We start from the raw sequence: 18,723 nt of genomic DNA on the forward strand, positions 1-18,723 counted from the left end.
TCTCTAAAAATTGTGTGGAGAGGATACATATTATTTATAAAGAATTATAATTTTAATAAATCTCGAAATATTATGATAAGATTATTTGTAACAATTCTAATCATATTAGATATCGAAAAGTTCCATGTTTTTCTATAAATAAATGATCTCTCATTCAAAAAAAAGAAAAAACGTTTTTGATACTGATTTTAATACGACATTCAAATGTTTAGTGTTTGATTTAAGCATTTGAGTGCACAGAAACTATATTGTACCCTTTAATTGTTTTTTTTTTTTTTTACAGAATCCAAATAGTTTGATAGCGGTGTTTCCAATCAATAATTTATTGTTATGTTCGAACAATACCGGTAATCAAAATAGACTTATAAACCTTCTAATAATTTTTCTTTCAACTTAAAATTTTTTTAATAACACAAAATGTTAAAGACATCTCTTTTCGAGGAGTCCAAATATAAGATCGACGGTTATATGGTGATTAGTATACAATCCCACGTCAACGTGATGATGTTGTGGCAAGATGTAATTAGCTTATAATATTACAAAAATACCCTTCAATCGGAGCTCCCTTAAGAACGATATGCTGCTACGGATATCTCAAACCCAGAGAAAGACCAATGGGGATCATAGATTCCAAGTCTAAAACCAAAAACTACCTTGGAGGGCATACCAACCGCAAATGAAAGATTGGACCTAAAGGACTGAAACCAGGCTTAGCCTTGGACCCAAACCCACATCACTGCTCATCAAGATCCATCCATGGATTCAAATTCTTCAACCATTCACGTCGCATGGTGGGTCAAGTACAACCAAGAACATCTCAGGATCAAGGAAAGCTAGCCAAGAGCACAACCCTCGAACAAATTCAGTAGTGATTGGCTCCAAGACATCATCAACCACCAAATAGAAATGGGAAAACAAAGATATGAAGCTACTACATAGCATTGTAAAAAGTTCTGAGATTCTCTTCATTTCTAGTGTGCGATCGAATTCATGTTTGGGTTGAATACATACATGCTATTTATAACACAAACTACAAATGGAAAATAAGAACGGGCCCCAATTACCATGGCCAGGCTGAGGCGTCTTTGTTGCTTGTGCGCATCGGGTTGGTTCCTTCTCCTCCTGTTAACCTTAACCTGAATCTCGATAACCCAGAAGTTCTGACAACAAAATCACCTGATTTGCATGTTGGGATGAGATTATGAAGATTGCGACAACATGCGTCTCATGGCTTCCAAGGTGCTGGAGGTGGCGGTGGAGTTGGAAACATTGGCGGAACTGCAGAGAACATGGTGTTCTTGTCAATACCCCCAGACCTGCCGCCGCCCGAAAGAGCCACCAGGGCAGCGACTAGGCCAGCATTGCCTGCGAGTGTTGGCTCGGTGTAGTTGTAGTTAGTACGCACATCATGGAAGCCGTCATGCTTGTCTGGCCCTGAAACCATGGCGCCTACAAGAGTGTTCGGATTCGGCTTTTTACTGTCCCTCCATTTCCATCCTCCTTTACAGTTATACTTGATTTTGTTCTTGGGGATCGATGCACCTCTATGGTGAACATGTTTAGGATAGTGATTACCAAAACCAACAACATAGCTCATCTTTCTTGGATTTTTGCCCAGGATGTAATCAATCTGCAAAATTTCAGGAAGAAGACAAAAATTAAGTTACTTACAGTACTGGCCATTATTGCCTTAACTTTGTGTGGCTTCTTGGTGTAAAAGATATAGCAAAGAGAAATCCAATACTTTGGACACCAACAGGCAATAGAATAGAGATCACAACCTGTGTTTCTGCAAAATTTCGCAATTCATCTCTTGAGTAGAAATTGGGACCACAGTACCATCCAGGGGTATCGGCAGCCTCAAGATAATCACTGTACAGTGTAGCCAGAAAGGCTGCATTGACAACATATTGAAGCGGCTGGGGATTGCCATGGTTTAATTGGATCATGCCTCCTGCAACAGGCCACCACAAGTTTCATTGAGAACCTATATCTACACATTTAAGTTTACAAACCCATGAAATGAAGTAAGCATACCTTTTGTTCTATTAAAGCTTCTAAAGCTTGGCAGGTACGAGCACATGATAATGCTAGTCTGGTTATGGAATGTATGTAGAATTTCTTCATATGGATACCCAGGGCTCAAGAACAATCTCAAACGGCTTAGGAGCACCTAAACGTATAATGCAAAGATAATACATCAGCCAAAAAAGAAGAAAAAAAAAGAAAAAAGAATGGCATCTCCAAAGTAGTAACTAACGGCAAAAGAGCATGTATTTGTTTAAGAACTTGAAGATGATTACAGTACTTGCACATTTGTAGGAAGTATATATCTCTTTTGTTTGATTCATACGAATAAATAGAATGACAAGAACATTGGGAATGGCCAGGGCAGAATGCTAAACATTGCATTAATAAGAAACCCGAGTGTCTTGTGCCAGGGGTCATATAAAGTGCACAAAACTCAAACAATGAGTTATTAGAATAGATAACACGTTATCGCCTTTCTTATTGTGTGGGATTCAAAAAACATGCGTCCATAGCATAATCCTTTCCCTTGGGGATAATAGCTAAAAGCACAACTTAGAAAATGAAATACCACTTACTTGAGCTCCAGTAAGTTTGTTATCCCAACTAAGGACGCCATAATATGGGCCTCCCCAGAAGGCACCAGCATGTTTAGCAAGACCAGGAGTGGTAGCAAGTTGAAGATAGGATGAGTTGCCTGTAGCATAATATAGCCAAGCTGCACCCCATATATACTCATCCCAGTAACTGGAAGAATTATAGAACTTTGCAGCATCGGTAGAACTTGCACTGTATCTGCCACGCTGTGCCCTAGAGAACTTAAAGAGGGTTCTAGCACCATGAACAAGTTTCTGTGAGTAGGCTTTGTTGTCTTTGAAGACAATAGATGCAGCGGCTAAAGCAGCGGCCATCTCTGCAGCAAGATCTGAGCAACCGTGGCATTCATATACAGGCCGCTTGTAATCAATGTCTTCAGGACGCATCCAACAGTAATGGTCATTGGGATTCGTCCCTCCTGAAGTGTCTCCAACTCCAACCTGTCAGGCATGAAGCTAACACATTATAAGAGGGAAAAAATTGCAACCTACTCAAGGGACGAGAAAGAAGGGGAAAAATATCTTCCACGTCAAAATCTCCGAGGAAATGAAAATAACAAGTGGAAATACAACCTGTTTGTGGCATCTAAGTCAGTACAAGAAGAAAGACAAATCAATCGTGAGAGTTGATTCAGATAAAGCGGCCCAAAAATGTGCAACATTTACCTGTGCTGCTATCCGATCTATAGTGTCAGCAGAGGAATTAAAGGTCTTGAGAAAATAATCAGTCCCCCACTTGATGATGTCTTTAATATGGTTGAGCTCTCCAGCAGCTTCATATTTTGCACTGTATTCAATTACGCTCCAACTCAGCATGGTCATGGCAAAAGATGCAGGGAAGTTAAACTTGATAGCATCCCCCTGCATCATAATATCCGCCAACCAGGTCTTTAATTACAGACGAGGAGTCCGACTTGCCATCATTTAAACAAGAGTTTCCCCTCCAAGAAACATTATTGTGTTTGGGAAGTTTTCCAGCTGCACAAAAAATTAACACACAAGTGATCAGCAGAGGAAAATGAAACTGTAGATATTAAAAACATTAAACTAGCCAAACCATGGTTCCAAAAGTACGATAGCTTTACCAACTGATCAGCAGACTAATACTCTCCGAATGTTATACACATTTAAGGGAAACCCCCTGATATACCAAAAATTCCATATATGCCAGCAACCTCAACATTTGAAAGGGAGAAAAAATACTTTTTTTTTGGTACTAGCAATCTTATGAAGAAGTATAAGATCATGAACTCAAGAATTTGTAAATTTTATAAAAAGAAATGCTAAGTTGGTGATTTGAAGTAACAACCAATTAAGAATCATCAGATCTGGAAAACGGTAAATGCATAAAGCATAATAGACCAAACATATAAACAGCAAGATGGTTCAGTAAGCTGTTCCAGCAAGTTTTACTCGAAACACCACTACCCACTTCAGGAGCCTAAAAAAGGTTAGTTGTTCTAAGCCATAGAGAAATTAATATAACTCTAAACGCAAAGTAAATTGAAAAAACAAAGAACTTAATTCCACTCACATTTCTGGGCATTGAAGAACATGAGGGCTTTGTGGAGCGCAACGGTGTAATTGTCCGGCGGCGGATGTCGGTGGTGGTGGCGGGGCACGGTCTTGACGATGATGGCGATGAGCCCAGCTACGAGGCCGGCGGCGAGGATCGACCCCACCGTCCAAACAAACAGTTTGCGGCTGACGATGATGCAACCCAGATCCACATACTTCTTCTTCTTCTGCTCGCCCGGACCCAGCAGCCAGCTCTGCTGGGTCTCGTCGAGCGGCCGAGACAACGCCGCCCTGTCGAAGTCCTGCAGATTCCGGCTCCGATCATCGTCCGTCGCGGAGTCCGCCGTGTTAATTTCCAGTGGCCCTCCCCACGGGTCTCTCCCGTACATACTCATCTTGTAATTCTTCCGATAAACAGATTAACTTACTAAAAACCTACAAAATCCCAGATTGAAACACAAGATCTGTGAGATTCTGAGAAATGGGTCTTGATCTAGCCCTCTTTTCTGAACTGGGTACTACTAAACTGATGAATTTTCACCCAGTAACAACACCGACAAAATACAGATCCAAACGCCAATTTGAGAAATAAGTACTGATCTATACCCCTTCTGTAAACTGGGATGATGATCGAAATACAAAGTTTTTTCAAATTATGATAAATGGGTTTCGATCCTTACCCTCTTTTTGTCGGCTGGATTAGAAGTGGAAGCGACTGAAGTAAAGTGTGCTCCACAATACTCGTTTCGGTTTTAGCCTATTTTTGTAGTTGGCTTCTCGGAGTCCAACCCAAAAAACAACTCGGTGGGTGACGCGGACGAATCAGCCAACCGACAAAGACAGACTGTCAAACCCTTCGTTTTCTGCCTCACTTGGATTACCTGTGAGATTTTCTTTTCACTTCCCCTTTTGCTTGCGGAGAAAATTAACCGTTTACTCTCCTCTCTTAGCAGCATTGCTTGCGAAATTTTCTTGCGCTTTCTCTTTCATTCTGGTGCCGAGAAAGTGGTTACTATGGGCTGGACATGGCTGCATCCAGCTTGCTTAATTAAATACTGCTTGAAATTCCACAAACACCGTTGGATTTGGATGATGATTTGTGGCCATTTCACTCGGTCGAAATTGGGACCGCGTCGGCGCGTCCAATCCTACAAGTTCCTCTCTTTCCTTCCCACCGACAAACCCACAAATTATTTGCCAATCCCACTCCCTTGATCAAATTTGGATAGGCAAAATTCATATTTTTGCTATGTATTTTAATATTTTTTATAATTACTTAAATTTTTCGTTATTTTAATTATGTTATTGAATTTAATTTTTGAATTAATTTAATCTTGTATTTTACTTTCTCTTTTTTTATGTCAAGTGAAATTTTTCGTTATTTCGATTATATCCCTAAACTAACATTTTCAAATCAATTTAAGTTATGTACTTTTATGTGTAAAAAAAAAAATAATAAGATGACAAAATAAACGTTATACTTTGCTCACATTAAAAAATAGAGTTTAAATTGACTTAAAAATACAAGTTCAGAAGAATAATCGAAATAATGAAAAATTCAAGTTGCAACATGAAAAAACAATAAAAGTATAAGAGTTAAATTGACTCAAAAATACAAATTTAGAGGTGTAATCGAAATAATAAAAAGTTTAAGTGATCATATAAAAAAAATATGAAAGTACGAGAACAAAAGTATAAATTTGGTCAATTTAGATAATCTAATTTGTCTTTAACAAAAAATTTAGATAATGTAACAAAAAAATTTCACAAAATGGGGAATGACACTTGTTTGCTAAGTTGGATGGACAAGGCGATCATTTTTGGTGCAAATGTGAAATCTCTCACCTTAAAGGCCCCCACATATTGTCTCATATATGTGGGAGGAGTTAATCACGGTATACGACAGCGCATTGGGTAGGAGACACAGTGCATGGTTCCCACAAGGAGCCATCCCCACAGGAGGGTGAAACTCCCACATTGCAGCTGTCATGACTCGAATCTGCATTCTTGGATGTAATTTGTTACTTGAGAACCAACCGTGTTATGTCCAACCGTGTTATGTCCATAGGAGCAACAAGACGATTATTCTTGTTGAATGAATTTCACAAACTTATTCTTTGAATGAGCTCAGAATGGAAGTTTCATTTATTCTTACTTTTAAAAATATTCTTGATAAAATCATATTAAAAAAAGATTATTAAAATCATTTATTTAAGTCTAATTTAAATGTGTATTTTTAATTTTAGTTGTCAATTCCATATGTCTTTATGTATTGGTTCTGTACTTTTTAATCTAATAAAAAAGATTATTAAAAATTTAATAAATTTATTATTGGCTTATATTTATATTGGTTATTCATGAGCTATAATATTAGTGCATTATATTCATGTGATTTATGTAATTATTGATTATAATATTAGGGGTGAACAACATTTCGAATATATCAAAACAATCAAATCAAATTGGCCAAAATTACTTCTTCAGTTTGGTTCAAGCAATAGGTTGGTTTAATTTGATTTTCAAATTTAACAATTTTGGTTTAATTCGGTTTTTATATTAAAAAAATTAAAATAATTAAATTGATCGAAATATCAAACATGACATTATTTTTGCACTTTGTTAATTTGGTTTTTCAATTTTTTGAGTTTTTTTTTATTTTTTTTCGTCGATTTGGTTTTTTCGATTCTTTTTAGTTTTTTTCGGTTTGTTCCATTTGAGAATATATTCAGTTGGTTCGGTTCAATATTTTACCAAGATTTGATCTATTCAATTTGAATAATTCCATTAGTTCAGTTACTCACTCCTATAAAGAGGGGAGCATGATTAAGAGATAATAATTTCAATAAAGAATATGAGATTTATCGGATCATCGTTACTAAAGAGAAGGCTCTGAAAATCTCGCATATTATAACATATTTATAGATTATTTGATCGTAGAATTAGCAAAAATATAAAAAAGAATAAAATATGACCATAAACAAGAACAATTATTATACTAAGATTTATATAATTAATTTTACTTGATGAGATTAAAATATAATATATTTTATTAATAATATTTCTAGAAGGAATATTCCTTTATTCTAAAAATTGTCAATCATACAACATTTAGGGACAAAAACATGAGGCATCCCTTAAAAAATAAGAGACATTGCTAACTGCCATATATGCCAAACTGGCAATGATTTTGATGGGTGTTAAAGTCTTTAAGTAATATCATGAAGATGATGATTAGCCCCATAACAAAAAATGAAGATAGAAGATGTTCACCACTAGATTTGTTTAAAGTTGAGTGAGTTTGGTAGTAATTCTCGGACCTCGAATTTGGCTAAAATTTGCTTGATTTTTAAGGGTAGCATTTAGTTTATTAGTATAATTTTTGACGATTAATTTTGTTTTGGTATTAGAGATAGAGAGCGAAATACGATATACAATGAATGGCATACTTCTCTCTTGAAATTCGTACCTTTGTATAAAATGGTCATGATCGACCAAATTCGTATTTTTATCTTTGTATTTTTACTTTTATTTTTTTTTTTTTTTGTGTAGCCATCCGAATTCTTCATTATTTTAAATTTAAACTGTTATAGATATTTCTCGCATTGCTTCTTATGGGTTAGCAGACCGACCCAATCGCCTGAACCCCAATAGGCCCGAGCTCATCAAAATAAGGTCACACGTCACTAAAACATGAGCTCAAATTGTGGAACCAAACAAGCTCTCAACGATATCCCCAACAAGCTCTTAGAGATGCTTCTAACTCATTGGCCTAATCGTTCAGCACGTTGGTCAAACTATTTAGCTCGCATAACAACAAGATTGTTGAATAACCGGAGACAGGAACCCACCTACTTTATGAGACAAACCAGATCCCTGGTAATACGGAGCCTACTCACGATTTTATGGAGATGATAAGGACATATTGTTCCCCATGATATCATCTTTATACTTTTGTATTTTATGCAATTGCAAGCACCCCTCACTATAAATAGGGGTAAAAAATACCATTGTAGAGATGACCACAATAATGATATCGTTACTCTGCCGGAATACCTAGAGAACAGTTGTGGAGTAAACATCGTTCTGATCGAACCACATAAAATTTTGTTGTATCCGTTCTATTCCGTTCATCCTCAATGCATTTGGGCTTATTCCCTCATTAGGGGCCTACGAATCACGATCGACTAATTCTGAACGTCGACATAAGCTTTTATTGTTTTGATTACACATATAAACCTACATTTTCAAGTCAATTTAACTCATACACTTTCATGTGTAAAAAAAAGATAATGTGAGATGACAAAATATATGTCACACTTTGTTTATAATAAAACACAGGAGTTAAATTAACTCAAAATCCAAGTTTAGGAATGCAATCAAAATAATGAGAAATTTAGGTTGTCATACGAAAAAATGTTAAAATACATGAATTAAATTGACTCAAAAATATAAGTACATGAATATAATTAAAATAACGAAAATTTAAATAATCATAGAAAAAAAACATAAAAATACATGTACTAATATTACATAAAAGGATATGTCGATGTAATAATATTATTATTGGGAGAATAAATTTTAAATACAATATTTGAGGAGAAGGCCTGAGTCTCTTTCATATGCAATGGTGACTTGAAGGAGAAATGGCAGTTGCCACTTTCAAATCACAAAGATTTTGGTGGCACTGTCTAAGCAAAACAGTTCTGAAAGGTAGAACACATAACAGAAAGATTGCACAATTGTGAATCCTTTTTCATGCATTTGCTGGTGCAACTGAAACTATTTAGCAAATCAAAAATGCTATTTGAACATTTAACTACGACATAAAAAGATATTCGTACATCGATATGTTATATTCTATGTCGTATTAATATAAATATATAATACATTATTATATAAATATCGTTAAGAATGTTACGATTAAATATCTAAATAACATTTTTGAGATAATTTTGTTGATAATCTTTTGTTAGTGTTTCAGAAGTGACCAAATGGTAAGTCCACATAGGTTTGTTTATCACTGTGATGGCAACACTTGAAGAAAAGGGAAGTTCAAAAGTAACCCTCAAGCAACAGTTGATGGTAAGTTTTTTTTTTTTTTTTCTTTAATAAATAGTTCATGGTATGTATGGCCAAGTTGTGGGTTGAAAAAAAAAAAAAGGAGATTTTTGAGTAAATAAAAGAATTTTTTTTATATTTATTGTTATCAAAATATAATAATAATTTTTTTTTGTATAAGAGAATATTTCTCAAAGATAAGTTTAACTCAATCTTCTCGATCATTCACAGGTCTCTCGAGAGTCTCTCACGAGCCTCTCATTTAGGCCTCTTGGTCATTCAAATTGGTGTCCCTCGATCTTGGTTCTCTTATGACTTTATATACCTGCGACTTGTTCATGTGAATTTGTTCTTCCGATAGACTTTTTTAGACGTCTTCTTTTGGGCTTGGACCTCTAGTTGGTTGGGTGTGAACCCATCTTCTTAAATATAACAATATCTTAATCTATTTAGTTTATTAGTCATTTACGTGTGTGTATATACACACATATATATGATCGTATTTTTTATAAAATTTTTAAGACCAACTTTAATTTGTTTAATCATTTATTTAAGTCTAATTTAAATGTGTATTTTTAATTTTGGTTGTCAATTTCATATGTTTTTCATGTATTGGTTCTGTACTCTTTAATTTAATAAAAAAAATATTAAAAATTTAATAAATTACGTGATCAGTTGATATGGTTACGAATGAAATTGCAATTAATCAATACAATTAATCCATCGGTTATAAATAAGATTGTGAAAATCCATAATCGTGCAATTACGATTATTGCCTTAAAACCACGATTACAGTTACAGTTATCTCAAAAACTACTACCGAACCGGTCTGCGCCCATCCATCCTTTAACTCCATTCATACAGCCTTACCCACAATATGGATTGAATTATGTTAACATATTTTGTATGTTAGGGTAGCAATCTGTTGATTTTCACAGAAGAGTGAGTTCTGTAGGGAAACTGCATCTACATTCAAATATATAACTTTAACAGGACAGGAGACAAGCTACATACAACATCAGTACAACATGAAGCAGCCAAGAGAGGTCACCTGGATCCACAACCATGCATATTCCTTAATTCATCTCTCTCTCTCTCTCTCTCTGCCAACTCCTATATATGGCTATACATAAGCATGCATAGTTGCATGTATTCATGTAGCTACAGCTCTGCATATTTATGTGCATCCAGAGAGGTTCAACTACAGCAGCCATAATAGTGGGCAGGCAGCTCTTGCATAACACAGCGCTATGAAACATATCTATAGGCAGGAGATGAGGGAGTAGTTACAGGCTTATAGCTCGAAGCTATGGTTGTTGAAATGGAAGATTGGCTGATGGCTGCGTCTCCTCAAAGTCCGGGACCTGCACTCCTTAGCGACACTCGAGTCGAGGCTTGGAGGGCCGCACACGAGGACACCTATATCAACAGGGCCCCAACGTCCAGCTACTACTCGGAAGATTTCTGCAGCATAGATGAAGAATGCAGAGTTTGTAAATGTCTCAGGTTGTTCTATGAAAAGCTCATGTTGAAATGAAGACAAGAATCCTGTTCAAGGTAGGTTTTTGAAATGCCATCAGAGCTAATAATCGTGATCTGATCCATCTACCAGGCTTGAGTTCCTATCTCCTTAGAACTCGAGGACACAGAGGTACGAGCCAATAGAACGAACCCTGTTCAAGTAAGGACACAGAGGTAGAGGTGCGAGCCCATACAAGAATCAGTGGGATCATTAGCGTTTCTGTTTCATTGGCTGGCATAGAGGTAGAGGGTGGTCACGGGAGGAAGGACTATGGTTTCTATGAGAAGTAAATGTTTTATATGTCAAACAACAATTCAAAACATTTTCTATCACAATCAGATCAAAATTAACCACAATCATGTATTCAGTCAATCTGAACTACGATTGTAGTTCACTTCTATATTCATGTTTCCTTTTACTATCCCCAAAAGAAGCTGAAATTGTTCGAGAGGGCATACCTTTGAAATCTGGTCTGTGACCATACTGGATACTGTTTGGAATAGCACCATAATGATGATGCAACTCCTCGAGTGCCCTTTGCTTATTATCCTGCACGAGGTCAATCTTCGGTCCATCATTTTCGTCTACCACTCTTGCTGAAGTTTTACTTTCCCAGCGATGCCACAGAGCAATCACAACACCACCAAAGATCACAGGACTTGCAACCATGCAAACAACAATTAGAAGTCCTTTGTACCACCAGTAAGTTACACCAAAAGGATTTAGATAGAAGCCGTATAGCAAACCCGACAAAAGAATGAACCCAATTGTCGATGCCATGACATAAGCTCCAGACCATATGATATTTCCTGTGCCAACCAGAGAAGAAACGCCAGATCCATTGTAGACAGGGTATCCAATAGAGTACGTGTGCAAGCTAATTTTACCATTCTCCTGCAATTGGCAACAGCAGGTGCTAGCAATGAATGACTAGGATAAAATTAGAAATAGAAATAATAATTAAGAAAAGAAAAACACAGGTAAGATACCAGCTGCGGTCCTGATTCTTGAGTGACATAAGTTTGAATCTCAAGATTCAGCTTGTCAGAAAAACCTGGACAGATTGATTCCATATCAAGGCTATAAAGAACAGGAAGCTCAGCTGATGTTTTCACAGCCCAAACTACTAAGACATTTCTTGGTGCGCATGGTTTTCCATCCTTAATTCGGTGAAGAATATCACTCAAGATGGCTAGGAATGGCGATATTCCAATTCCTCCTGCAACTAAAATCAGGTTTTCATACCTGAATAACAAAATAAATCCCCCATCAATCAATTGCAAAACACAAACTAAAACATGGAAATAAGGAAGATTACATATCCAGTAAATTTTCTCTGTAGGACGTTGTTTGGAAGCTATGAAGATAGATTTTCCATGGTTCTTAGCCCCTCCCCCCCAGCCCCAAACATCCACCCCAGGGTCAGCAGCTCCTCCATTCATTTTAGCTGGCTCAATTTTTCCAAATCTATATATGGTGCAATTACAAAAATATTTGAACTGAAACTTGAGAAGGATAATTCCAACTTTAAAATCAAGCACTGAAACATCATTTTTGCCTTCCAAACTGAAGTTGAGATTATTTAGTAAAACTGATTCATCATAACTGGAAATTGAGGGGGGGGAGGGGGGGGGGGGGGAAATGACATAATTCAAATAATAGAATACATACGTTAAGTGGTATGCTGATTCATGTCCATAGGGCCCCTCTACAGAAACAGTCAAGTGCGGATGCGGCTGTAAGGGTTGTTTCATTTCAGAGCTCTCCTTGGGACCATTTACTATGATGTCTCTTAATTTCTCTGTCCATCCTCCAAGAACTTTTATGAGAACCGAAATATGATATTTACCATCCAGAGGACTTGATGAGACACTGAAGGGATGCCACTGGAGCCAGGATAATTCCCGTACTTGAAGAAAAATAAAACTGAGGGCATTATATTGCAGATCTGCATTGTGAAAAATGAAGCAGGTGAAAATGAAAACTATGGTGAGATAGAATCAAATATTAAGCTTTTAATATAACAAGCTATTATTACTTGCAGGTTTTGAAACAACCAGTTCCACTGCTCCAGAGGGAAGGCAAGTTGCTGATACTACACTAACAGTCCTTCGTGATTGACAAAACCTCAGAAAGCGGTCAAGGATGAAGAGAAATATTGATCCACCGGCTAAATTGAAAAGGAAGTCACCAAGATGCAGGGCCATGAAGACAACAAAGACTATGTATAATTGATGAGTGTAGAAGAACAATTCAAATTTTTGCCTCCTCACTGGCGCAAGAGATGTCACCCACATGCATAAACCAGCTATAAGGCTGATAACTCCGGCAAAGTTCGCCACACCACCATTGTTCCACTCTGTTATCTGCTTGAAACAATTCAGAAAACTTAGCTTCTTCCTCTTTTGATATTTCTAAAATATAATGGTATTTCGACCCCCTTTTTTTTGGGGGTGGGGGGTGGGGGGGGGGGGGGGGTGTATAGACAAATTACTAAGCAACAAAGAATCAACAGAATTTTGTTTGTAAACATTTTGATTTAAGTCAGACCTCGAATAATTTTCTAAGTCTAGTTGAAATTTACAAAATTAAAAGCAGACCAGAGGAAATGCCAAAACTAAACTTCATCTAACAAACCCAAATGCCTTCGTTGACTACAGGGTACTGCAAGCAGACTATTACAATCTGATTTGAAGTCCCAACATAATGTATAATGAAGATGGTGTAACATGCAAATAACAAGAATTGCAGAGGTGACCTATGCCCAGAGGGATACATTTTTTAATGTGCCTACGCTTGCTGCATTTCTATCACCTACCAAAAAAAGAGAGACATGCCCCCACAGGCATGGTTTAGCAGTAAAACACAAGGAGGTTAAGAAGAGCATCGGAGGTTCGAATTTCAGTAGCGACTTGGAAGGCAGCATTTAATGCTGGAAGACAAGTCGCCCTTGTGGAGGTAGGGTTGTGGTGCGCCATGTCGCCCCTCCGGGGGTCCCATCCACATGACGTGAAGGAGGGTCCATGGGGAGGGTAGCCGCTTCCCGAAAGTCTATTCCAAGTGTGTATAGACTGTGACCGTATCCGAATTTACATGGGGATGCATTAGGGGGGAAGGTAACAGCCTTTGGGGACTAGTCGGGCATAAGCTCGAAAACCCTAGGTTAAACAAAAAAAAAAGAGAGAGAGAAATGTGCCGGCACAAAATTATGAGAATAGGAAATAATTGTTTTCATTTGGGATGTCATTTGTAGCTTGTGTACTTGCATGCAGAAAATAATTTGGCAACTAAGAGGTTGATGAGATTGTTTGGAATGTAGTTAGTAGCATTATTAAAGCTAACCAGCAACCCTAACATTAAATTTATGGTTCCTGTCCTAAAGTAAGTGTAATAGCTTGTTCTTTTTTCCATCTGGTCTTATTTTTTTAATCTTATACCAGAGTAAAGACTAAGAGAATCCAATTTTTCACATTTAGGATATACAAGACAAATATGGACGTGCAAACATTTTTCTGGCAGAAGGTGTAGTACAGGGAAACAAGACAAGGGCAGTATGCCACAGAACCATAGATTTAGCTGTATCTTAGCAAAGATTTTTAAAAATGTAAGCACGTGTTTAGGTGAAGTCAGTGAAAGAAAAGAATGGAGAGGAGCTCATGTGTATATATATATCAAAGCCCTCTCTCTTTCTTTTGCTGTCAAGTTAGTTATTTTAAGTAGTTAGGCATTTGCCAGCACATAAGAGTAAGACTGATTACTCTGGTAAAGCAAAGAGTGGCAGGCTTGGTTGCACTGGTCTCCAAAATGATGAGATCACCCACATCCCAGTTCTGATGGTTTCTGAGCATTATCAGGAAAACTTATTCTGAAGGATAAGAAACAATGTCATGTGAGGTACCCTAATTCACTATATAAAGAGACACCTGTTGCAGGCACAGACCAATTTCCTCAGATTGTATGATCAGGCTGCTGCTGCCCGGGGGAGCAAACCTGGCTGCTTTTCAGGTTAAAGGTCCCTTTGCATCTATCATTTTGTTTCTTCCTATTTCGTACGCTCGTGTGATGGAATTTGTAGGTGTGCTGAAGTAGCAATTGTCAACAAAATTATAGTCAAAAACTTAAGATATACCATTAGGTCTATTTCCTCACAACTTAAGGTTTTGGGACAACCAGTGTTAACATAGTATTAAAGCTTTGCTTCTAGGATGTCTTGGGTTTAAGCTCTCGGTATCTCTGTTTAAACCTTATTATTTCTGTTTGATGTACACTCTTGTTCTATTGTTGTTGACACTTCTTGATTCAATCCATTTGCCTCTCCAATCCATAAGCAAGAACAGGGTTGCGTGTGTATGCCTGGCCACGTGCATGTGGGGTTGTGTCCAAGAGCTTGACATCCATTGTTGGACCCATTTTCCAAATAAAAATGTTTTGGGTAATTGGTGTTCTAACAAGCCCATCCAAGTAAATAAGAGAATGTCACACCATTTATACATCCTGCAAATTTGGTTCTGACTACATTGGCATCAAGACACCTCAAGACCTTTAGTGCTAGATACCGTCAGGAAAGTTGTACTCTACCTATACTTTAGAGGATAAGAAGAAAAGTGAAGTAGTGGTGTGATGGGGGACATGGAACCTCTCCAGCTACATTATGAACTCAACCAGACATACCCTCTCTTCCACTTTCAGTTCTGTAGTCAATCTGTGAATTGTATCAATACAAGCTGCCACCAACAGCACCTTTAATTGGGGCCCTCTCCCATTTTCACATATTCTATATCTTTCATTCCCAAAACTGTTTTGTCTGGTCTCCAGATCTCCAGGTTATACAAACTCCATCTATCTTTAATTCAATACTTTTATGCTTCCCAATTCTGCAGCCATTTTGGTTCACTGGCAACTCTATGTTGGAGATTTTTTGTTCAATGGATCCTGGCAGCACAAGCAAAGCATACACACTAATTCCTAGAAAGAAACACAAACTGGTCTTAGGCCACAGGAAATGCAGCCTTGCAGAAAATAAGGCCATAGATAAAAATGACTAGAGAGCTAGAATTTATATAGTTGACCTCAGATAGTGGGATAAAGGCTTGGTATATTGTTGTAATCTTACTTACCATTTACATATGCATACACATATATGTGATTACTTTGCCACTTAAAGGGCACATTTTTACTGTGTGCACTATTAAAGTATTTCAGCCAAACACCAAAAGAGAATTTTTGAAAGACGACCTATACGTACTTAATGCACTGTATGCATCTCTTTACCTTAAAGAAACAAAAGCTTACCACAACCTTTTCTTTTTCCAAGGGGGAAAAAACAAAAGAAAAGAAAACTCACCTTTTCACGGCCAGAACCTTCCAATGACCATGCTGCGATATAGAACAGTCCATGGAGAGTAAACACTGTCATGGTGAGATGTCCCAACCATACATGATATCTAGCTCCGTGCTCAAAAGGGATATTCACAAGGCGGAGAAGAATTGATCCCCTTGCAACTGGGAGAAACAAAAATGCCAAGCAAAATATCCCAATCCCACCGAAGCGCAATCCAGTCAACTCTAGCACTTCAGAGCTGGAAATTTCAAGTCACAGGGAATTCTAGTAAATCAAACTGATATTCATACGCAGGAAACATAGAACAAGTGCCCAACATTTACAGAAGACACTAAAACTGAAATAGACAACAGAGAAAAAACAAAATCCAGAATATGGGACAGACGAAAATTCTAGTTTTCTCAATGCACAAGCATAATTCAGTAAGAAGAGAAAACAAACCATGGCACAAACATGGTTGTCAAAGGCTCAAGGCACACTAAGGTGCAAGAGTGCGTGGAGCCTAGGTGCAAGGCATACTTCTTTACATAAAGTAAACCAGGAAGAGTTCTTTCTTTAGTATCTTCTTTTCCTTTCCCACAAAAAGTTCATGAACTAATCAAGGCCTTAAGTTTCTAAATTCCACCAAGTTGCCTCACCTTGAGCATTATCCATACTTCTTTTCAGCAAAATGCTTATTCATCAAAGAAAAGCAAATGCAACAACAACGATGTAAATTTTGTATGTTTAATCCAAAGACTGTTGATGTTCTTTCAATAGGGTTTAACCTGACAAATTGTTAAAACACCAGACATTGTGGGGGAATTACTTAGTTAAAAGTTCAGGAAATTTGAACTTATGTTTCCTTCCTTACAGAAGTGCAGAAGAAACAGCTGATTATGCATTAGGAAGTGGCAAATAATTTGGTTCTTTGACTTGGCTATCCAAGAACACAAATTAATACATGCAACGTTTGGTTTTCATTTCATTTTATTTTCCTTCACAAATCCTACTTCTAAACGTAGCATGATTATTGTAGTTCTCTGAAAATAGGAGCTGCAAAATTGACTTCCATCAAACTCGGAACAAATAGCACCAGATGGGGAAAAGACAATAAAAGACTAAAAACAATCATACTGGCATGGCATTGTACCTTTTTTCTCTCAAAGTTAGTCGGACCCCAGAGAGAGAGTTAAGGTTCCGTACAGTATAAACACAAACAGACCAGACGATAAGCGCATAAAATAGGATTATGCCAATCAGTTCAGCAGCAGTAATAACCCCAAATGGTCCATCCACAATAACTGGGAACGTCTTCAACCTGAAACCCGTATGTTTTGACGGCTTCTTCCTGTAAACAAAGCTTAGAAGTACACAATTACTGTCACCATTCACAGGGCCAGCCTTGAAGAACATTGGAATGAACAAATTTCACTTTGCAAATAATACAAAAGTGAAAGCATACAAATAACTTCTCAGACCACAAATTACGTACTCTTGAAATTCTTCTTCCCCAGAGATGGCAAGATATGCTATGGCGAGAAATGCGATCACGATAATTGGTGCACTGAATATCAGAAACACACCCGCTGCAATGTTTTCAAGATCAAAATATGAGATCACCAATAAAGCAACAGCAGCAAAAAACAGCATACCAAGCCATTATCCCACCATGTGGAGTCGGGTACATGAATTCTACTTCCCTATTCATACCTAAATCTCTCACGCCAAGGTTTTTTATGTCTTCCTCTACCTCTTCTGTTAACTACTCGTTTCATTCAATGAATTAAAACCATAGAAGTAACATAAAGTAAAAAGAAGACTTCAGACTACTATGATACCTGCATGTCCATAGACAGTCCCTCCAGAAGCAGCAAGAAACTCAAAATACCAGGAATTAACAGATTCCAGTGGAAAAAGGAATAGGAAAGTGACCCAGGCAATGAAAATTGCCCACATCAGGGATTTGAGGATAACCTTCATGGTTGATACCGGCAAGGATTGCTTCTTTACACCCATCTTGCTCAAAAGAACAGGGTTTGTTCCTTTTTCTCTGACGAGTGACTACCAAATGGCAGATTTATACAAAACTAGGCTTCAAGAAACACCAAACCCATCAGTCTTCATGGCCTGGATTTTAAGGAAATGAAATCAAGAAAAGGCCACACAAAACCTGGACCACCGATTCTCTTATTCTCGGCCGAAATTGGGTTTAAATACAGAAAACTCAATTCGATCGGCAGGAAAAAATGGTCATAGACACAGTCTCCTTGGACTTGACGGGCGATCCCACTACACCCACTTCCATTAGGCCACCCAATCCTATATCCCGTCAGCTGTTTACAGTGAGAGTGACAGAGAAGACAAGGCGAAAGGGAGCCACTCAAAGCTTTAACTAGAACCCAAAAGCAAAGTGGAGCAATGAGACGGAGTCTCCACCACAATAATCAATATACGGTTTAAAGAAAGGAAACAAAACAAAAATCATCAGTGGACATTTATGGACATTTATGGGCATTTATGGGCAGAAGGCCGAAATTAGACTGTGATTTCTAGAGAGCCAATCAAACTACTGTGGCAAGAAGACCTCCGTAGGAAATTGTGTGAACCCAAGTCGCTCGTACCCCGATCATCATCCTCGCCATTGTAGGGACACAGGCATGGGCAAACGGACAAATTGG

At 37.5% G+C, this 18,723-nt stretch overlaps 2 protein-coding genes across 2 annotated transcripts; both read right to left on the reverse strand.

Annotated features, from left to right (window-relative positions):
• Positions 1 to 936: 936 nt before the first annotated feature.
• On the reverse strand, positions 937 to 5,303 carry LOC127809989 (endoglucanase 25). Its single transcript, XM_052349204.1, is given in 7 exon segments — positions 937 to 1,630; positions 1,782 to 1,954; positions 2,038 to 2,173; positions 2,607 to 3,065; positions 3,291 to 3,485; positions 3,487 to 3,602; positions 4,159 to 5,303. Coding segments are annotated over 7 exon segments (1,863 nt in total). The 5' UTR covers positions 4,538 to 5,303; the 3' UTR covers positions 937 to 1,225.
• A 4,844-nt stretch (positions 5,304 to 10,147) lies between these two features.
• LOC127810099 (ferric reduction oxidase 7, chloroplastic-like) lies at positions 10,148 to 18,497 on the reverse strand. The gene is made up of 9 exons (XM_052349354.1): positions 17,884 to 18,497; positions 17,538 to 17,631; positions 17,196 to 17,393; positions 16,067 to 16,301; positions 12,761 to 13,088; positions 12,394 to 12,670; positions 11,712 to 11,967; positions 11,181 to 11,616; positions 10,148 to 10,664 (listed from the first exon to the last, which is right to left on the reverse strand). Exons 1-9 carry the CDS (start codon positions 18,059 to 18,061, stop codon positions 10,495 to 10,497), a joined length of 2,172 nt encoding a protein of 723 aa, XP_052205314.1. The 5' UTR covers positions 18,062 to 18,497; the 3' UTR covers positions 10,148 to 10,494.
• Between the last annotated feature and the right edge of the window lie 226 nt (positions 18,498 to 18,723).

The sequence above is a fragment of the Diospyros lotus genome, chromosome 9 (genome assembly GCF_014633365.1).
Source record: "Diospyros lotus cultivar Yz01 chromosome 9, ASM1463336v1, whole genome shotgun sequence".
Taxonomy (NCBI): domain Eukaryota; kingdom Viridiplantae; phylum Streptophyta; class Magnoliopsida; order Ericales; family Ebenaceae; genus Diospyros; species Diospyros lotus.

Bases quoted from the DNA above. Each gene is read 5' to 3' on its own strand.
- LOC127810099 (XM_052349354.1), bottom strand. From the start codon at position 18,061: ATGGGTGTAAAGAAGCAATCCTTGCCGGTATCAACCATGAAGGTTATC. The intron at 11,968-12,393 runs GTATGTATTCTA...TTTGTTATTCAG, and splicing joins GAATCAGCATACCACTTAAC to GTATGAAAACCTGATTTTAG. The intron at 10,665-11,180 runs GTATGCCCTCTC...TCTATGCTGCAG, and splicing joins TCACAGACCAGATTTCAAAG to AAATCTTCCGAGTAGTAGCT.